This window comes from Barbus barbus, assembly GCF_936440315.1.
Source record: "Barbus barbus genome assembly, chromosome: 49".
NCBI lineage: Eukaryota > Metazoa > Chordata > Actinopteri > Cypriniformes > Cyprinidae > Barbus > Barbus barbus.
Window position 1 is genome coordinate 12,084,427 of NC_136727.1, and position 20,249 is coordinate 12,104,675.

Consider the following 20,249-nt stretch of genomic DNA (forward strand, 5'->3'; position numbering starts at 1 on the left):
AAAGGTTAAGATAATAAAAGAGCAGAGTTTAACCAGTGACACGATGAGAGACGGTGTTGGTGCAGTGCAACCTCATGTCTCATTCACTGGTGAGAAAACGTTACAGTACAAAGCGCATAATATTACAATAATAACACCTTCCATTCTCGCCCAGTCTGCAATAGCGTAATGCAACGCATTGATGACGTATCATGTTTGCATGAACAGGGTTCATGGAGGTATGCAAATACATACGTTGACAGGCAGGTAGGACAGCCTATTATAGCCCTCGGGCCGAGAGAGATGATTGGACGAATGCTTTATGGTCCTACATCTTCCACAGGTGATATCAACACACATAAATGTAGGGCTGCAACAACTAATCGATAAAATTGATTATTATCGATTATGAAAATCATCGACAACGATTCTCATTATCGATTAATCGGGTCTGCCCACAGTGCACGTCCAACTTCAGCTGGTTAGTCAAATTACGGCACTGAATAATGCATTTCTATGGACAAAATGCATCTAAAAATAGTGGAGGAAACAGAATGAGATTCTGCCGGAGAAGCACGTGATCCAAGCTGCCCAAAACATGATAATTCTTTATTTTAAGCTTTAAGTTAATGCATAAGAGTAATGGCTTGCCCTGTCAGGCGCTTTGACAGATGCGTGTGCGTCCTCAGCGCAAAAACGTTCAGTTTACGGTCATATCCTTATCTATAAATGCCACAAATTCACGCGAGCATTTCCATTTTTGCATAAAGGTCCGTCCTGACAGTCTGTGTTAAGTTTAAAATACCGAATGAGCGCCGGCGCGGCGGGCGCGCGCACGCGCGTCAGACGGACAGAACACAGTAGAGAGGGAGACAATTAATAGGCTTTTCAGCGCAAACATATCCATTGTGCTGAATTATCTGTTGTTGAAAGTTAATTTAAGGTTTAAAATAAATTAAAATATTTTATGAGAGTAGGAACTTTAAAGGGATAACAGCGTGTAATTGTCTGTCTGAATATAAACATGAGACGCTCCATAACGGCCTTTTACAGGATAAAGAAATGACGAGGTGACTGTGATCAAAGTAGTTCCTGCAGAACATTACTCTTACCTGTTGGTTAACACTGAGTTTGTGTTTTTATTCGTCTTTATTATTATCTTTATTATTTTAATTTTTAATAGAGGTTTAAACTATATTCAATTTTTACAATGCTTAACAAATTTATGTAAGTTTTTTAACAATGTGTTTATGTAAGGTTTGTGCCACTGCTGCTCTAAAGTAACAGTATTGGTGATAACCAAAATCATTTTTCGGCTTTCTGTACTGGTTAGTACTCCAATATGTGTAAGCTCTTTAGTAACAGTAGTAGGCTATTTTTAATGCTATAATATCATTATTGCTGTTATCTATGAAAGAAAACCAGAGCACTTATTTTTTTTTTATATTTTTTTTTTCGCGATACCCAATTGCAGTCAAAAAGTACATAAACAATACCAGCAAGAATGCAAGCTGTTATGAGGACATTTTTTATTATTATGTCCAATAAATGACAATAACATTTTTAAATTTAAACAAATTTGACAAATTTCTAAAATATGTTTTCTCTTTTATTATGATAAGTGGTCTAATAAATTAAGCACTGTATGTTTTCATAGCATTCAGTTGTCACGTTTGTTTGAAGGACATTGGGCAGAATGTGGAATAGTGTTTTTTTTGGCCAATATTTTTTTAATCCGATTAATCGAAAGAATAATCGGCCAACTAATCGATTATCAAAATAATCGTTAGTTGCAGCCCTACATAAATGCATTTAGACCACTTAGTGTTTGGTATTGGGATGTGAAGAGACTTTCAATCAACAAACAATGTTTTTGAACCAAATCACCTACCCTACTTTTAAACTGCAACTGAAGGATTGTTTATACTTGTGGTACTGAATTTGCTTTTGCGTTTTGTGGTTACATTTTCCAATTAGCTGTTGCGCTTTTATTGGTCTTTTAATCTTAAACTGCTACTTCATACCAATTATAGTAGTGAATTTGCTTTTGCGTCTTTCAGTTTGCATTTTCCAAATTGCTGTGGTGTTTTATTGGAAATTCACTCTTAAACTGCTAGTAAAGATCCGTTTATATCAATTATGGTCATGATTTTTTTTTTCTCGAATCTTCCAAATACTGTGCATTTTTGATAAACTTTCAATTTTAAATTGCTAATCAAGACTCATTTATACCAATCATGTTAGCGAATTTGCTGTTGCGTTTTCCAATTAGCTGTTGAATTTTTATTGAACTAAGTCTTAAACTGCTAATCAAGACTTGTTTAAACCAATAATGGTAGCGAATTTGCAGTGCTTTTCAATTCACCGTTGAGTTTCTTTTCTTTTAAAGATATATCTATGGGCCTTTTATGCCTTTATTTGAACAGGACAGTATAGAGTTGACAGGAAAGCATTGGGTGGGGAGAGGAAGTGGGATCGGCAAAGGACCATGAGACGGGATTCGAACTCGGGTTGCCGTGAGCGCAGTTGCACTTCATGTCAGCACACTAACCACGAGGCTATTAGTTGATTTAGTGATTAGTTTTCTGATTTGTGAATTTCATTTGCACTTCAGGGCCACCATAGAACAGGCCTTCAATAACACTAACCACTGCCCAGATCCACAAAGGTGTCGTCTTCCATCATCTCCATCTCATCAATGATCTGAGCCACCAGGTCGAAGGAGGTCTCTCCGTACACCTCGGGAGAGAACGGCTCGTAGTTGTTGAGTTTCTCTGGGTCGGTGACAGAGTGGTTGTAGACCTGCTGCAAGATGTGACGCAGCAGGCCATTGGAAGGCCGCTTGTTGAGTTTCATGGGTTGGGTGGTCCCTTTCCACTGCAACACATAAACACAGAGTTTTACACTTAAACAAAAAAATCAGTTTTTTGCAAAAAAAGACTTGACGTACCAGTTGGTGAATGCTGTCAATGGCTCTGTTGTACTTATCACATAGTCTCTGCATACTTTCAAAGCTGCAAGAAAACACAAAATTAAAAGTTATCACTGAAATCTATTATCTCATAATAAACCATGAGGCTGTGCTCAGACACAAGAAAAGCATGATAGATATGTTAAACGCCAAACGTGTCAAAAGCGGAACAAAAACTCGTTTGAACTGCGCGGCACACTGACCTTTTATCCACTCGCCTCAAAAGAAAACAGCGCAGTGCGAGCTTAGAGCGTATGCGTTTATTACAGTGACCAGTCGCGATCACACACTAAACAACGCTGTGAAATCCAGTAAGAAGCACTCCAGTTCAGCGCAGACAAATCACATCTCTTTAATTTAAACTAGTTTAAAGCCAAATAAATCGGAGCAGCAGAGGAAGTGCAACAACGATCCAGTTAGAAGACGTTTCAATCCACAAATCACCCACATTTACCATAGGTGGCAGAAAACTAGGATATTCATATTGAGTATTATTATATTATTAATATACTAAATGTGTTAAAGGAGTAATGGAATATAATTACATTATTTTGTTAATTATTCGATCAGTTGATGTGGATTTGTAATTGAATGTCTTTAGGCTACTGTTTTTCAATGCAAACACCATAGAAACCATATAGTTAGGCTACTTTTTTACCATGGTAATGAGGTGTTGTACTTTTGATTATGTATAAAAGCTGAGGCTGTTACAGTTTTCACAATGGTACTGTCAAATGTACATCTGCATCCCAACTCAAGCTCCTGCTACTCTGAGCTCAAGCTCCTGTTCTAATGTGTATTTCTAAGAGACAAAACTTGCAATATTACATGTTCAGTGCTACCAAATCAGGTGCTGGTGCCACTGCTCTCCAATGTTAGTCTGGAGCCCTGATAATATCAATTGTACTGTAATTTGAAATTTCGTCTGTTTAATTGTAAATGAAATATATAGCTTTAGTAGACCATTTTTTTTCGTTTAGTTTTAGTATAACATTATTATACCATGCATAATTTTACCTATTTTTGTTTAAAGAAGAAACCAAACCAATTGGCATTTGATGCTCAATGCTATAGAAAAGCAATAAAAGTTCAGGAAGAGTGTTTTCAGCCTTTTGTAAATACATATTTTATATAAAAATATGGCATACAGCTTCAAACAATGGCCTAAATGTGTTCAAAATAATCGTTATTAATAATCGCAATTACAATCTTAAGGGAATAATCGACAATTATGATTTTTGTCATAATCGTGCAGCCCTAGTCGATTTATTCATAGAATATCGAATAGGTTGTGCGATTATGTGTCTAAAAATTAGCCATGTTTTCGGTGCTGATGCAGTGGTGACGCATAAGCAGTGGTAAGCGCCAATAACACACCTAAAATCTGTCAGACAACAGAAGAACACTCTCACGCGAACGCTGTAGACTTGCAACTAAGAACGATGTCAAATAAGAGTTCTGTGCAGACCACAAATATCCCCGACTGGGTTTCGTACTGGGATAGGTACGGAAAAAGAAAAGCGCGTTCTATAAATAAATAGATTCATGATAATTCTATTAAATAGTATATAATTTATTACAGTTTGTTTTCTTTTATTATTTAATTTCTAATATTCTGTGAAGCTTGTTATTTCATATCAACTTTCATATAACTAGCAATCATAGTACAACTAATAAATTGATGCATATTTCATATAAATATTCTAAATTAAAAATTAAGAGTGTAATTACAAGTATTTTGAAGCTTTTTTCATTTCATATTTTTACATTTACATTTATTCATTTATCTGACGCTTTTATCCAAAGCGACTTACAATTGGTATACATGTCAGAGGTCGCACGCCTCTGGAGCAACTAGGGGTTAAGTGTCTTGCTCAGGGACACATTGGTGTCTCACAGTGGATTCGAACCCGGGTCTCTCACACCAAAGGCATGTGTCTTATCCACTGCGCCATCACCACCCATGGCGCACAAAATTTTTCACAAAACTTGTATTTAATTGTTTCATTAGCATATACAAATGCCATTTTTAATAATAACAATGATAATAAATTAATACTTTAAATACAAACAATAATTAATAACTAACAAACAAATATTATTATTAATAATTAAATTATTATTATAAATAGATGTAATACAATAAAATAAACTATTATTATTATTATTACTTATTTTTAGGCGTCATTTTCCAATGATACCTAATCCTCCCAATCTTATGAGGCCAATTTGTGACAACTTCCTCACCTCTTGGTGTCGTAGTCAATAAGAACGTAGTTCTCCATGGCCAGCTTAAGATCTGGGATCTCTTCACACACCCAGCTGGACAAATTAATTTTAATTATGCACATAAAACACAGAGCAGTCAAACATAAGAGCAAAATAAACCAAAGGACTTACCGAATAGTTTCGATGATTTCGTGTGCAGCATCATGATGTTTATCCTGTGGATATGAAAGAAATCCTGAGTTATAAGCAAATCCAAAATTAATGTTTTACTTACTCGCCACACTACTCATTCGGCGTGTGGCATGTAGTTACCCATCTACAAGAAACAAGCTTCTACAACTACAACAGAATCTTGACCTTTCCAGTTTGTGACGGGTCACAGATCACAACTGTAGCACATTCCTGCACACACAGCAGCCAGTTTGCCTTCAAGCAGGTTAACAAGTTCATCGGGCACACATGGCTGGATAAGTACATTATGTCACTTTAAGCCGACACCGATCCTGTGTGTTAAAGTATATGCACAGCATAATCTACAGCATTTTAGCATAAAAGTTGAGCGTGCAAAAGAAAATGGGCCCTATTTACAAAACAAGTAAAAAGAAGTGAGTCATGTGTTAAAACATTATTAAAGTATTATTTATAAACTATTGTAATATAATTCTGTTGGCATTTTTGCCCTTATTATGATCAGATGGATCCGAGCTGGCAGGAAGGGAAGTAGGAGAGAGATGGTGGTGGGATCGGGAAAGGTCCTCGAGTCGGGATTCGAACTAGGAACGCCCGTAGCTCAACGGCATTGTATATCGGCGCAGACATTCCATTAATATTTTGAATTAGCTTTTATTTTTACATTTCCAGTTTTAATTTTTATTTTAGTTTTAGTAATTTTGTGACATGCTTTTGGTATTTTTGTATTTCTTTTTTTTTAATCCGAGTAATATGTTAAGTGTTATTTTGGTATAATTTATATACTATTGCAGTATTCATTAATATTTTAAATCAGCTTGTGTTTATTTTACCAGTTTTAATTATAAGTGTAGTCTTTTTGTTATGTGCTTTTGTCATTTGTATTATTTTTTGTATTTTCTATTATTCATTTATTTAGTTTTAATTCATTTTAATTTCAGTGTTAGTAATTTTACTACTTTAATTTTACTGCTTAAAATTAGGACTTTATTACTAATTTGAGTACTTTTAGTTCTTTAATTAAAACTTATTCCAGTTAGTTGCAGCATTCATCATTTAAGTTTTTTTTTTTTTAGTTCAAGTTTTTCATTCTTATTTTATTTAAATGACCAAAACTAAAACGTTAAACACATGGCTTTATTTTTTTCAATAAATCAGCTTTTTTTCCCTCTTTTGTTTTAAATTTCATCTTTAGTTTTAATAATTTTAGCAATTCAAAAATTATTTCAGTTAGTGGCAACCTTTCTCATTTTTGTTGAAGTTTAAGCTTATGTATTTCCTTATTTTTATACATTTTATTTCAGCTTGTCAACCAACTTGGTATGTTAAACATTAACATGGATTTTTTTTTCTTCATAATGCTTTTTTTTTTTTTTCAGTTTTAGCAACATTTCAGTTAGTAGCGACAATTCTTTTAAGATTTATTTTTGGCATTTTATAACTTTATTTAGATAGGACAGTAGGTGGATAGGAAGCAAGTGGGAGAGAGAGGGGGATGGGATCAGGAAAGGCCCGCGAGGCAGGACTCGAACTTGGGAAGCCCAAAGTGCAATGCCCCACGAGGCCATCAGCACCGACAGTAGCAACATTACTAATTTCTGTCTTATATATATATATATATATATATATATAAGATATACTAGGGCTGCTCGATTATGGAAAAAATCATAATCACGATTATTTTGGTCATGATTGAAATCACGATTATTTTACACGATTACTCATTGACTTTGGAAATATGTTGCATTTATTGAACAGAACAGTGAATTCTCCTTAAAACAGATTAAGACAGATAAAACAGATAAAGGCAAACAAGATCAACAATGTAGTGCACTTCCACAATCTTTTGAAAACAAGTAATAAATAAAATATAAATAGTAAATAAAATAATAAATAAATTAGTCCAAAATAAATTTGCTCACGTATGTGCCTTAACAAACTGAAAAATGCAAAACAACATTTTACAACATTCTACATTTTAAACATAATTAACAATAAAATTCCGGTCAGTAACTCAGTCCAAGAATATTTTAAGGCTGGCACACTATCGCTCAGAACTAACAGCAAATATGTTTAACTTCAACTTTAGCCTATGTAAACATGTTTCAACATGGCCAAAATGCTGATAGGGTTACAGATCTAAACCTTAAAGGTTTTTAGCCAGAAACACCAGCCTATTCACATGATCTGGTTTCAGTGATGAACGCAAGCAGGAGACAATATTTCCCCTAGTGCTAAAGACTCGCTCTGATGAAGAACTTGTGGCTGGAATACAAAGATATTTCCTTGCCAGGTTGGAAAGACGTGGGAAGATTCTCTGAGATTCCTTCCACCACTTCAGTGGGTCTTCCCATCCAGTGTCTCTGTCTGCTCTTTTTCTGCCATCTTCACTCGTGCTGATTTTTAAATGCGATCAGATACCACATACGCAACTTCTTCGCTGACAGTATAGAGTGAGAGAGTTCGGGCTTCTGGAAGGGCGAAAGTGCGGATGGGCGCGCGCGCGTCAGAACGCAGGTCAAAATAACTTTAAAAAAAAAGTGAATAATCGTTTTTTTCGATTACACCATTTTTGTGATCGTTGAGACCCGAAATCGAAATTCGATTAATTGCACAGCCCTAAGATATACTGTTGCTTTACACATAAACAAGGCCCGAAAGCCATCACACATGACTGTGCTGCACTTAAGACGTAGCTCTGGCCCTTTAAGAAATCTGAGGTCAATAATATAAGTAATTATCAAGGCTAATTAACCCAGGATTGCATCTAACATGTGGATGTGACCCCACCGAACTCGCTCCGGCCTGCCGCTGGAGCTCTGCTGCTGTCTGACCCAGTGACCCACTTTCCTTCAACAGAGTCCTGAGAAGCCCTCTGCCTGCCTGTGCGCGCCGCTGCTGGGCTCCTCTGCCTCGCTAAGCTCCTCCTAGCCGTTTTCCCGCTCAGCTGCACATACGGCAGATCTCGTGCTCTTCTGCCCACCCCTGCAGCTCTGAGGCGGCGTCACAGGACTGGGAAATAATGCAGCTATAGTCTGAGGCCAAACAAGGGCACTCATTTAAAGCAGGGATGCAGCGTTATCTCAATATTGCGTTAAATGCAAACACTTAGACAGATGGCGGAGTGTGTACGTGCACAAGCAGACACTTCAGCACATCGTGCCACTCGAGGAGGGAGGGGGGGGGGGGGGGCGCCGCGCGTGTACGGGGTGTTCCGGCGCACAGCAACACCAGCGCCACAGCTAAAAATATCCGGAGGAAAGAAGGGGAGGATGACAGAGAGCAAAAAATAAAGCACGAAAGCCTTTGGTCACGAGCAGGCTTGACTCACGAGCACAAAAATGGACTCTTCGTTCACCTCACACACCCTTGACGTGACTCACGGAGGGAGGTGGAGAAAAGAGGAGGAAAACAAAAAACACGCCTCGTGAACACTCATCCTTCCCTGCATAACTGTTAGTTTTGGCCAGGGGGGGCAAAACGCCACACCTTTGTGTATTAACGGGTTTAACCGGGTCGTAACGTTCGAACTGTGAGGTGTGTTCGATAGTAATTCCTCCTACTCCGAATGAATCATTTTGTAGCCAAGTTTAAGGAATTTACTCTTTCATATGGAAGCAATTACAGGCCATTTTCCAGATATGGGATGTAAATGTGACCAGATACGTAGGTTACAAGAGCATAAGGAAGACAGAAAACAGTGAAGCTCAGTGTTCGATAAAAATGCTCTCCTTCCTCCCACCACAGGTGAGTGGGATACTTTTGTTCGGAGCACAATGTGAAGCCGTGAGGCAAAATGGGACACTAGTGGACGAGGAGCCAGCAACAGCCAATGCAACAGCGGGAGAGGAAACAAAAAAAAAAAAAAAAAATCACTTGGCTGAGTCTCAGAAAAACAAGATTCGAATGAATGGAGGGCTTTTGGTCCTTTGTAAAACACACTGTAACCTCGAATAAAAGCAAGAAATATTTTAAAGCAGGGAGAGGAAAACGCAGCACTTCAGTTTCTCACCTTTCCTCTTTTTTTTTTTCCAACGTCTGGGGTGTATAAAGGGTTAATTCGCCCAAGAATGAGCATTTTGTCATCATTTATTCACTTGTGTAATGTTTCTAACTTGTATGACTTTATTTGTTCTGAGCAGCACAAAAGAAGTGGTTTTGTAGAATGTGCAAGCTGCTCTTTTCCATACAATGAATGTGAATGGAGACTAGGTAAGATATTCACAAGCTCTTGATTCAGTTTGGAACAGTTCAGATAAAATGTCCATTTTAATACCATGAAAGAAATTCTTTCTTCAAATGCTGTAAATTACATAGAGTAGATTCAAATCTTTGTCTTATTGTTCATTAAGAGAACCTTGGCTACATGTTCTGGATTCACTAAAAAGAACTGGCTTATAAAAAGTAATTTGTTTCATGAATCTGGTTACAGAACAGAATATTTCTGTTTCACTAGACACAAAGTCATTTGTATTCATCAGTCTACACTAGTGTTAATTTGGTTGATAAACTATGACGAAAAATGTCCGTTAACTAGCTTTTCTCCCATGATTAAGACGAGACGTCAATAAGGTCAATAAACGAAAGAATTAGTAAAAAGAAACGGCTCAAAAATAATTTGTTTCGGGAATCATCCTGCACTGGTAACTCTGTATATTTATGATTCACTAAAAAGAATCAGCTCAAAAGATATTTTTGATAAAATAACTGGTTCATACGAGTCAAAAAAAAAAAAAAAGAGGCGGTGCATCTCCATTCACTTTTACTGTACAGAAAAAAAGCAGCGTGAACATTCTGCCAAACATCTCTTTTTGTGATCCTCAGAAGAAAGCTAGTCATAAGGGTTTGGAACAACATGAAGGCGACCAAATGAACTTTTCCTTTAAGGGAAGTCTAAATCACCAGTGCATGTGGATAACCACCGCCCAGACTCCCTAATTAACAGAATCCACCCCTCCCTAAACAAAAATTTAGCCAAACGCGGGCGCTCTGTAACTCTGTTTACCCAACAGCAGGTCAGAAATATGGCTCTCAGTAGGTGGGGCATCCATCCCTTATCAGCCAAACTCAAAGACGGAAGTCATCTGAGGCCAAGCGAGACAGTAAAACGGCAGAGGTCACGACTACTACTCTTCTAGCTGAGTGACAAACGAAATAGACTGGAGTTTTCAGTGATGCAGCAGTTCTGAAAATAACCTACGCTTCTGAGAAACCCACTTTCTCGGTTTGTGTAAAAAGAGCATGAATCGTAGTATATTAAACGTTGGGCGGGACAAATGAGACAGCCGTTTCTGTGGAAACCACAGGCTTTGATCTGCACCCCCCATTTCCGTCTATGACAGAAACAGCTTTGGTGGCGTGAGAAATGTGAACTTTCGAATGACGCGAGGACTTTCCGAACACGTTCTCATAAAATATATTAAAATAAATAACCCTGTCTTTTATTTTGTTTTTATTACACTGAATATGAAGACATTTCCTAGTCTCTTAGGTCGTAAATATTACTCAAACTGCCTGCTCTAACAGGGTAAATAGCAGAGCATATGTGTGTTTTATGGGGGGTCTCGTCCCACTGTCAACTGGTTCAGCAGCTCAGCATCACTGGAGTTAATCACAGCATGAAATCTGTGTGTTATGATTACTGTACATGTGCAATGACTGTACAATGCTTTCAGAAACAACACAGGCGGGAACAGTATCTGACTCAGAATGGATATGACTCCAAACAAGCCTTTTTGACACCATTTAGGGCACAATAATTGTAGAAATGCAGAAAATGTAAATGGCAAACAGCTTGTCGCCAAAATGCTAGGGCGTTTTGGGTGGTTGCCAGGGCATTGCTACAGCGTTTAAGAGCCCCCACCAGCAAGTGTCCATGATATTCGCAACTCTAGATTTTCGCATCTGTGTTTCAATGCAAATATACAGTGTTTTTTCCAGTTTTATCTTCTACCAGACCACAAGCCTGATCATAAAATTCCAAGGTTTTCACATGTGCCGTAATTTCACCATCAGCATAGTATGCGATTTTAGAGAAGGTGCTCGCAAGGAAGCCAGTGAGTGAGGCTTAATGTACAGCTTCACCTCTCTGGACATAATGGGTGGATCTTGAAGGTCCAATTACACTGTAACCCTAAACATAACCCAATCGCTATACATAACTAGGTCACTCTAGGTCAATCTACACCCATTAGGCCCACGGAGGCGGGGCTAGACTAGATCAAGCTCCACCCATTCATCTCTGCAGTGAGCACTTAGCAATTTTTCAGGCAGCATGTATAGATTTTTTTGCACTGATTAGCTATTCAACATGGCGGCAAGCAGCACTGACCTTGAATGTTGTTTCGCTTTCAAAAAAGAAGCAGAAAAACAACAACATACTCCGGTGCTTGTATGAGGGGTTCAGAAATTCACGACTCAAGTTTAAATGAGTACAAAGACAGGTCATATCAAGATGAACCTTTATAGCGAACACGAAAAAAACAAGGTATACTTTGGCCTTTTAGAAAACGACGAGGTGTCACTCTTGTTTTTAGTAGGATAAACAACACACAAAATATTTAATACTTGGAGTTAGGAGTCCATTCAATGTGTAATAATAGTTAACAAGCTTCAATAATAACGTATATGCTGGAAAGCAACCTTAAGCCAATATTCAAGTCCAGCAGGCTTTACAACCCCCTAGTAACCACTAAAAAGTCAGTTATTGTCACCTAGAGAACCCTGCATACTAGCTTGTTTTTCAAGAAATATCAGCCATTCGAGTTACATTTTGACACTGTCCCTTTCAGGATGTATCCAAATGGTAACCAAAACAGGGCACTATCCCATTGCAAGGGGTGCCAAACAAGCAAACCCGTTTTTCGACATCAGTGACAAATTTGACACTTCCAGAACAGTACACAATACTTCAAAAGATCCCAAATGTTATGCAGACCATACTAGAAAGATCCAACCGCAAAACAGTGTACAGGTAACATCAAAACGGTAAGATATCCATTAATGGACAAATAAAAGCTGTCAGTCAATGAAACACTAACAATATGGAGACACCGTCCTCTCGCCTAGTGCACTACTCGCCTTTTGTTTAACACCCTCCGTGTGATGTCGAAGCTAACTTCACCCTAATATATCCACTGCAGTTCTGCACACACACTTATTGTAGATATTTACAATGTTTAAGTCATCTAGAGTTTGACGACGGTTAGTGTTGGGGAAAAAGCGATAAAGTTAGCTAGCCCTGCTATCTGACTGTTAGCATGACGGCTAACGTGAATTTCAGCCTCCAGAAACATTCATTAAATGCAGAGTCGTGCAAACTATCGTTTCAGACTGAATGTGTGCATGGACGTTTAAACAGTTTGTTTGTCAATAACCTTGCGTTTCTGAGGTAAATTAATAAGTGTTATACACGCTCTCTGCTGTGGCAGGTTTTGGTTAGCGAGCGTGTCTCAAACTCTTGTCCGCTGCCTAACTAGTGAGCGAAACATTTATCTCGTGTTTAAGTTAACGCAAGCGTATGATAAATCAAGAAATATTTTAATAAACACATTTCTGTGTGTATAAAGAATCGGTGAATAACATCCAAAAATTATTTTGTTTTTATTTACGTTTAAAATCGCATTAGAACTGCTTAGCATGTATAAACATGTTGCCTAGGCAGACAGCTCGGAAGGATTTGAAACACAACCACTGTGCGAGATGGCCAACTGGGTCAGCAGGCTAATTTACACACCGCATTTCCTGCGATTCAAATATTAATCTTAGCTGAGCTGTTAACGGATTTCATATTTTTAAAACAAAAACGACTAACGTTATGTAATTTCAAGTCTAACTAATGTATAGTGGTCTCCCGAACATATTTATGAACAGATACATTCAACACTTTTAGGATGTGCTGATACTCTCGTGTCCCAATTGTAAGCGGTTCTTAGTTCTTAAAAACACTAATATTGAAACAAGCACATTAAGAACCAAAACAAGTTCATCTCGTTCAGATACACGTTGTTCTTTGCCTACATGACCCACTTTGCTTTATCGCAAGGGAATCCCGGTGTTAGTTTCGGTTTGTATTAAAACAATAATACTGATAGTACTTACATATACAGGTAAGGGCCACGGATAGCCTGCAGCTTCGGCTCCGACCGGCGACTTCAGTTTTAACTCCAGCTTTTCTCCCATTCTCCCCAATACAGCTAATGGACGAGACATAAACTAGAGTAAGAGCATTTCCGTGAAAAAACACCGGGTTTAACGCGACAGGATCTCACGTTGGGTATCACAGGCTGCCGGTGATTTCACACAGTGGTACCGCGCGATTTGGTCGGGTTGAATCCGATCTGCCCCGGTGATTTAGAGATTATGATCAATTAAGCCGAGCGGCTGCTCCGTCTCGGCAGAACCGCCGCCATCTTGACCGGCTCACGATGAAGAAAAAATGCGCCCGAGTGTGTGTATGTGTGTTAGTGATGGGAGGTCCGATTCATTTCCGCGAATCGGTTCTTTTGAACAAATCGAGTCTTATAAATTCTGAAACGTATCTAAAAATAAGCGTGTACTGTAATTTATGTGTCCAAGTTCAGTTTATTTAATATAAACATCTAATCATTTAGTACATAATTTTAATTTACATCATAAAAGTATGGATAGTTCCGGTCCTTGATTCTGATTGGTTGAGTCGCGTTCGAAGCTGTTGTAAATTACTCTATAAACACACACCTTTGTTTAGATCTGTGCCTAGCAACGCCCCTTAGCTGTTATAAATCCACTGTAAACCACGCTTCACGGGGCTTATTGCTTTATTAAACAATACTAATTATTCAATCAATTAATTTATCAAATTAACCAAAAGGGTGAGTAAATGATGACAATTTTCATTTTTTTGTTGAACTATCCCAACGAATCGTTCCCAGCTGTTTTGGGAAGCGGTTCAACTGATTCATTAAAAAGATCCGACTCACATGAGCGATTCGTTCGTGCGCGTGTAGTCCGCAGGTCGTACCATCAAAACTGAAACGAAAGGGAGAGTTGAAATTGGTATGTATTAAACGAGAGGGGCGAGGCGTCTGTTCTCTGACACACACACGGCGGGGATTTCTCCTCGACAACTCGCTCACATTGGCTGGGTAACGATGACACGGATCGACAATTAACCGGGCGGTTTGAATCAGGATGCCGGTGCAAATAACCGTTGAATGGGCGGGACGTACCATTTTTTCCCCCCAGCACATGTGCAGAATGTGGAGGGCCCATGTTTACTATCAGGATCTGTTTGCTGGACTGTTACTTTCAGCTTAAAATGCAGGGAGAAAACGTGAAGTGAAACTAATATATTAGTTTTTTTTTAGATAGCACTTTTATTAATTTTATTGTAAAGATTTGAGAAATTATTCAAAACGGTGGTGGCATAAAGGACAATCAACATTCGTAAACACTTAGAGCCTGAAATCCACAGAGAGAGAGCGACAGAGAGAGAGAGAGACAGACAGTCAGACAGACAGATAGATAGATATGGAAGAATTAAAAACAGTTTCTTGTTTATCCCTCATGTTCAACTGGTTAAGTTTGATATAGGATTTAGGAAGTAGGCTAATTAGTAATAATGCAATAGTTTTTTAGAGACAGTAATCTAATTACACTGTTGAAGATTTATTAGAAATAGGTAATAGTGGAAAAATAATGCAGTGACGAGCAAGCAAAGCAGTTTCACTTTGTATATTTGTTGTATATCATGTAATAGGCCTATCATCTGAGTTTTTGCTTAGAGAGAAATCTTAAAGATGTCAAATAGCACTCTCTTCACTCCTGCACTTTAGTCATCCTTGTAAGTCATAACCATAGTAAACATGGTTAGTTACTATAAAACAAAATATGTAATTTTGGTTTACTTCTGACATAACCATAGTTGCCATTGTAGTACATTTTGTTATGAGTGAAATAATCTGTTCAAATTATTTCATGCTATATAAGCACAAATAGCATTGGCACATATGACCGGTTTTCTATTAATAATAGTTTGTCATTTCTTGCGTCTCAGTTTGTAGAAACAAAGCGATTTAGAATCTAAATGTATGTATTTACACAACACTAAAACCTCACATAACAGATACTAGGAACAATTGTGGCATGGGTGTTTTAAGTAATGTTGAAAAAGCACTGATCATAACAATAAGCAGTCGTTTCATCCTAAAAGAACTGGTGTTTAGATGACATCAAGACTACCTTATTATATATATATTTTTTGCCACTACTGAAATGTCAATTTCCTTCTTGCTGAAGCCTAAAGAAACATGACAGGATAATATAAATAATGAATATAAATTAAAAGTCTTAGTACTCTTATAGTGATTGCCAGTGTATTTAGTTGACTATTTATTTTGTTTCAGTTGGTTATCATTTGTTTTTCCCCATCTAATATTTATTTCAGTATGCTAAACAAATTTAAATAATTTGAGTAAATAATAAAAACACTGGAAGTAGTGAATGATTTTTGTATTATAAAGTTGATTTGTGTGTTGCGGTCAGTCATTCAGCCACTCTCTATAGAAAATAAAGCAGAGAATAGAACTAGCCCTACTAAAAACAAAATACATAAGAAAAAAAACTACATCGTTGATTTCAAAATATGAATAAATGATTTTGTAGTGTATAATACTAAAATACCAATACTGGAAATTATTTGTGATTTTTTTTTCTTAAAGAATCAAACTATATGAACTCTTGGCTAAAAGGAATCAAACTTCCCAAAACTTGACAGTGAAAACATTTAGAAGTTTGGTAGATTTCATGAGATACTGCATAAACCAACAAACATCTGTGGATACCAGGATAACTCTCCAATGAAATGTGTTCAACATACAGCTTGCATAAGAATAGCAAACCCATCCTAACCATGGACGCAGAGCTGTATTAAAAACTGCATTCCCACAACCTTGAGGGAAACCTAAACGCGGACATTAAGAGTGCAATTTGCAGGCCTAAGCAAACAGGAAAAGCAGCCTTGAATCTTGAGGGCGTCTTCCAACAGTCAGGGGGCTCGGTGTGTCGTAACGGGATGAACGAGGACAGGGATAGACGTAAATGAACCAGGAACGAGAGTCTGGCGCGGATCCAGACTGAACTCGCTGACTCTCCTCGAGCTCCACTCAAATCGAGGCGTGAAGCCAGCTGAGGATTTCACACATGACATTTCCCTGAGTATACATCCAAATGCGTCTTCCACTCCAGAGTTTAGTATTTGTTACGGGTGTGTTAAAGCGCGTGGGGTTCGAGTACCAAATAAGGCACAGAAAGCCACTGGGGTAAGTAGAACACAGGTTATGATATTAATGAACAGATATAGAGTCCCATTTACCCAGATAAACGGTCCCACTGGAAGCAAGTAAGGGAAGTATAGCAGCTTGATTAAAAACAAAACCCGTGGTGCCATCTAGCGTTCATTGATTCGCAATGCTGCTTGAAAGCTGGACTAAATCAAAGCATCTTAACACACGAGTTAAGGCTGCTCTGTGCCTGCTCGAAATCGAGTTTAAAGACACAATGGCACATACAAGCCAGACTAAATTATGCCTTCTCAAACCCACCTCAGCCCCTAGTATGACAGTATGCAGTTGCTATGTAAATGCATGTATGCCACCTCTAAGCAGCATTAAACTGTGTAAAGACACCTAAATGCCTCTTCAGAAGCGCTTCTGTGCCACTTTTGCAGTGTAAATTCTGTGCTGGTGATGTATTAGTTAACAGCAAAAAGAGCAAATGAGATTTAAAAAACAACATTAGGACAAACAAATCAAAACATTAGAATAAAATGCAAGTTTTTCCAAGAATTTTATTGAAATACCAAGATAAATTTCAGTCCTAGTCCCTTGTGGTTTCAAAAAAACGTGCTTTGGGTTTTAGCATTGACATCAAGCCTTCATCCCAAAGCTCCTCCCACTCCACTTTTCTTTTTTTTGCTAAAACAGCAACATATTTCATCCGATCCAAACCTATACAACAGGTCATTTGGCACATTCCCCCACTCAGTTGTCTCATTTTTTCAAAGTATCGTAGCAGTTTAAAATCCAAACAAACGTCATTTGCATTCATTGAATTTGTGCATCATTTTCAGACCGTTTCTGCAGGTAATACAAAAGACCAAAAAGCAGATCATGATCAGTGTTGAGAAAATAAATAATCATTGTTTTACGTGGTAAATTTGTGATTCGTAAGAGTCAAATTCGACTTTATTTAAATTCTTGCAATTCCCCTCCTAAAATTGCAACACTGAACCAATGCTGGCCAGGTAAATTCGGGGCAATTTGATAAATATTTGTCTTTTGAATATTAAACAGAGGTGTAAATCCACTGTAAACACTGGCCTTAACCCTTTTTTGTGTCTTCAACAGTCAGAAAGCATGCATACACAGACAGACAAGGCAAGTGTCTCCTTGCAACAAAACCCAGGTAAGAGTAACAGCAAGAAGCTGAGCAAAGTGCTGAATTTTAATATTTAAACATAAGAGTTCAGATATCAGAAGTACAACTGATGCTTCAACAGGACCTGACAGATGAGCAACTTGTGGCCGAGCGTCCACAGGTAACGTGAGGAGCAGATCAGAGGCTTGTAATGGATCCTCCACGATGAGATGCCTTAATGGAATTTAACAGTCATCTCATAACGAAAATACTGTCAGAAATGGTCAACCCCCCCACAAATACTCAGTATTCAAGCAAGCATTGAATTGCTAAAGGGTTCAGACAGTGAGCCAAGATTGTGTTTCTACCATTTTTGCGTCATCTTCAACCAGCCCATGAAGGCTGCGTTAAAGGGATACAATCGATATTTTCTGGAAGAATACCAAGAAAGTTTGGCCGCAAATGTGATGCGTTACCATCAAACTCGTAACTAGCAATACTGGATTACTGTAGATACCTGAGGGACGACAAACGGCTCACCTGAGACACAATTTTACAAGATTTGCCGCATTTTTTTGTACAACCACACCTGATTCATGATTCGGGTAGTGATAAAGTAATTTTTTTCAGTTACAAGCGTAAAATATTGTAAAAATGTGCCAACACCGAAGCGCTCCCTCACCTTTGGAATGGCAAGTTCATCTGTATGGAGCTCTACCATGTTAATACTGATACTGTCAAAGCCTCTAAACAGATGATTATCTTCCCATAGGCATCCGATTCATATCCATTGCACGTGGTCTAGCGCATTGCACAAAATAAGGAGCCAAATAGTGCCATTTCAGACACTACAGCACTCGAAAACGGGGGGGTGGGGGGGAGATGTATTAGGGATCTCTCGAAATCCAAGGCAGTTTTTGCATAAAATACTGACAGATTAAAGAAAAAAGACCAAAGGGACGGGACGCTTAGCACTCTGAGTGTGAAATCATAATCAGACTGATGTATCCCTATGGAAGACGAAAATAAATATAAAAGAAAATAAAATATAGGACCTTCCATTTAAGTACATACAGAAAAAAATATCCATAACATTTTTTTCTAAACCTTAAACTATGAGATTCTGGGAATGGGTGTTGGTTGTTCGGAAAAGATCTCCAAAGAACAGTTCTTCCTTTCACACTTTGAGACGGGAAGGAAGCTGGCAACCAATCCCATAATGCATTAGGCTACACAGGTAAGCATGGCTGAGTACGCCCATGTCCCGAGTCTCATAAAAACTAAATTCATGGGTCTGCATTGTCCTCACCAGAGCACTTGGCCCACTACGGGGGAAAAAAGAAATCAGTTTCGTGGCATTTTACATTAGAGCAACTTGTTTTTAGAGCAAGCCAAAAAAACTAAAAAAATAATCCAGAGATTCTCTCTCTCAAAAGAGACAAAGATTAAGGAGAAAAAAAAACGAGAGAAAATCTTATTAGTGCCAGTTTTGCAGTTGCTGTTGATCATATTCTGCTATCAGTTTTTTTATATGTGCCAGTTTGTTGTGTAGGTATTCACAGCGGTTCTTGTCTTGGCTATAGTTTGGATTAGTCTGTGGGAAAAAAAAAAAAAAAAAAGTGATCAGCATTTCAAACTTCATATATTTTGGATGTTAAGTGAGAAAAAAAAAAAAAAAAAACACTGGGAAGAGACGGTCAGCTTACCTTTTTTATTTTACGATACTCTTCAAGTATCTGATTGTGGATTGTCTGTGAAAAGAACAAACAGATTCAGCAGAACAAAGACATTCATACAGGTTTGGAGCTACTTGATGGCGAGTAAATGATGACAGAATTTTCATTTTTGGGTGAACTATCCCTTTAAACACTGTAAAATGTGTTAAATGTTTAAAGCATCAGCATTGTAGTTTAAAGCATCATAAAATTACAATAATATATGATAAAATAATACAATATACATTTTTATTTCTCCTGGCTTCAGTTAAGCCAGAATTTTTTTCCAAGATGTCCATTGGTCATAACGACCATAATAATAATCGTCTAATTCCTCTTTTTTTATTTTTTTAAATGTTCCTTTCTAAAATAGTCTGCAGCTCACTCAGAAAGAAATTAACACAAACACCAGTCACTAATCAAGGTGGCTACACAGCATTTGACCACTGGATTTACAAAAATCATTTCAGGTTTAAGAAGCGTCTAATGATACATTCATTTTTATTTTAATCATCACTCAGTAGGTTATTTAACCATGTATTACTATAGCATTGGAAGGCTTTTGTCTTTCAAACACATTAAAATGCATAAATTTGCATTATTTTACATGTAATACAGGCATTCCAAAACGTTCACCCAATATATTTACTTTTTACATTTTTAAATAAATATTTTAATAATTAACATTTGCATGTTCATGGTTCTCTATTGGTTAATGGTCACAAGACATGCAGGTAAACAAATAAAATATTTATAAATTATATTATAAT

The 20,249-nt window shown here is 37.6% G+C and overlaps 2 protein-coding genes across 3 annotated transcripts in view; both read right to left on the reverse strand.

Moving 5' to 3' along the window:
- The window catches only part of LOC306867288 (histone-lysine N-methyltransferase, H3 lysine-79 specific-like), a 31,905-nt gene extending 18,355 nt beyond the window's left edge, over positions 1-13,550 (reverse strand). The window contains exons 1-5 of one of the 2 annotated variants that reach the window (XM_079412885.1): positions 13,469-13,550; positions 5,351-5,394; positions 5,198-5,272; positions 2,930-2,993; positions 2,628-2,856 (exon numbers count right to left, since the gene is read on the reverse strand). In XM_079412885.1, coding sequence (XP_079269011.1) covers positions 2,628-2,856; positions 2,930-2,993; positions 5,198-5,272; positions 5,351-5,394; positions 13,469-13,549 — 493 coding nt within the window. In that variant the 5' untranslated portion in view covers position 13,550. Of the gene's footprint in view, positions 1-2,627; positions 2,857-2,929; positions 2,994-5,197; positions 5,273-5,350; positions 5,395-13,468 lie in introns of those variants that run through there. The other variant, XM_079412886.1, reaches the window with a different exon arrangement.
- Positions 13,551-17,176: 3,626 nt separating this feature from the next.
- LOC306867289 (RNA polymerase II elongation factor ELL-like) overlaps positions 17,177-20,249 on the reverse strand; it is a 46,601-nt gene continuing 43,528 nt past the window's right edge. Inside the window, exons 11-12 of the mRNA XM_079412887.1 lie at positions 19,471-19,515; positions 17,177-19,358 (exon numbers count right to left, since the gene is read on the reverse strand). Of these exons, the coding sequence (XP_079269013.1) occupies positions 19,242-19,358; positions 19,471-19,515 (162 nt within the window). The 3' untranslated portion in view covers positions 17,177-19,241. The remainder of the gene's footprint in view (positions 19,359-19,470; positions 19,516-20,249) is intronic.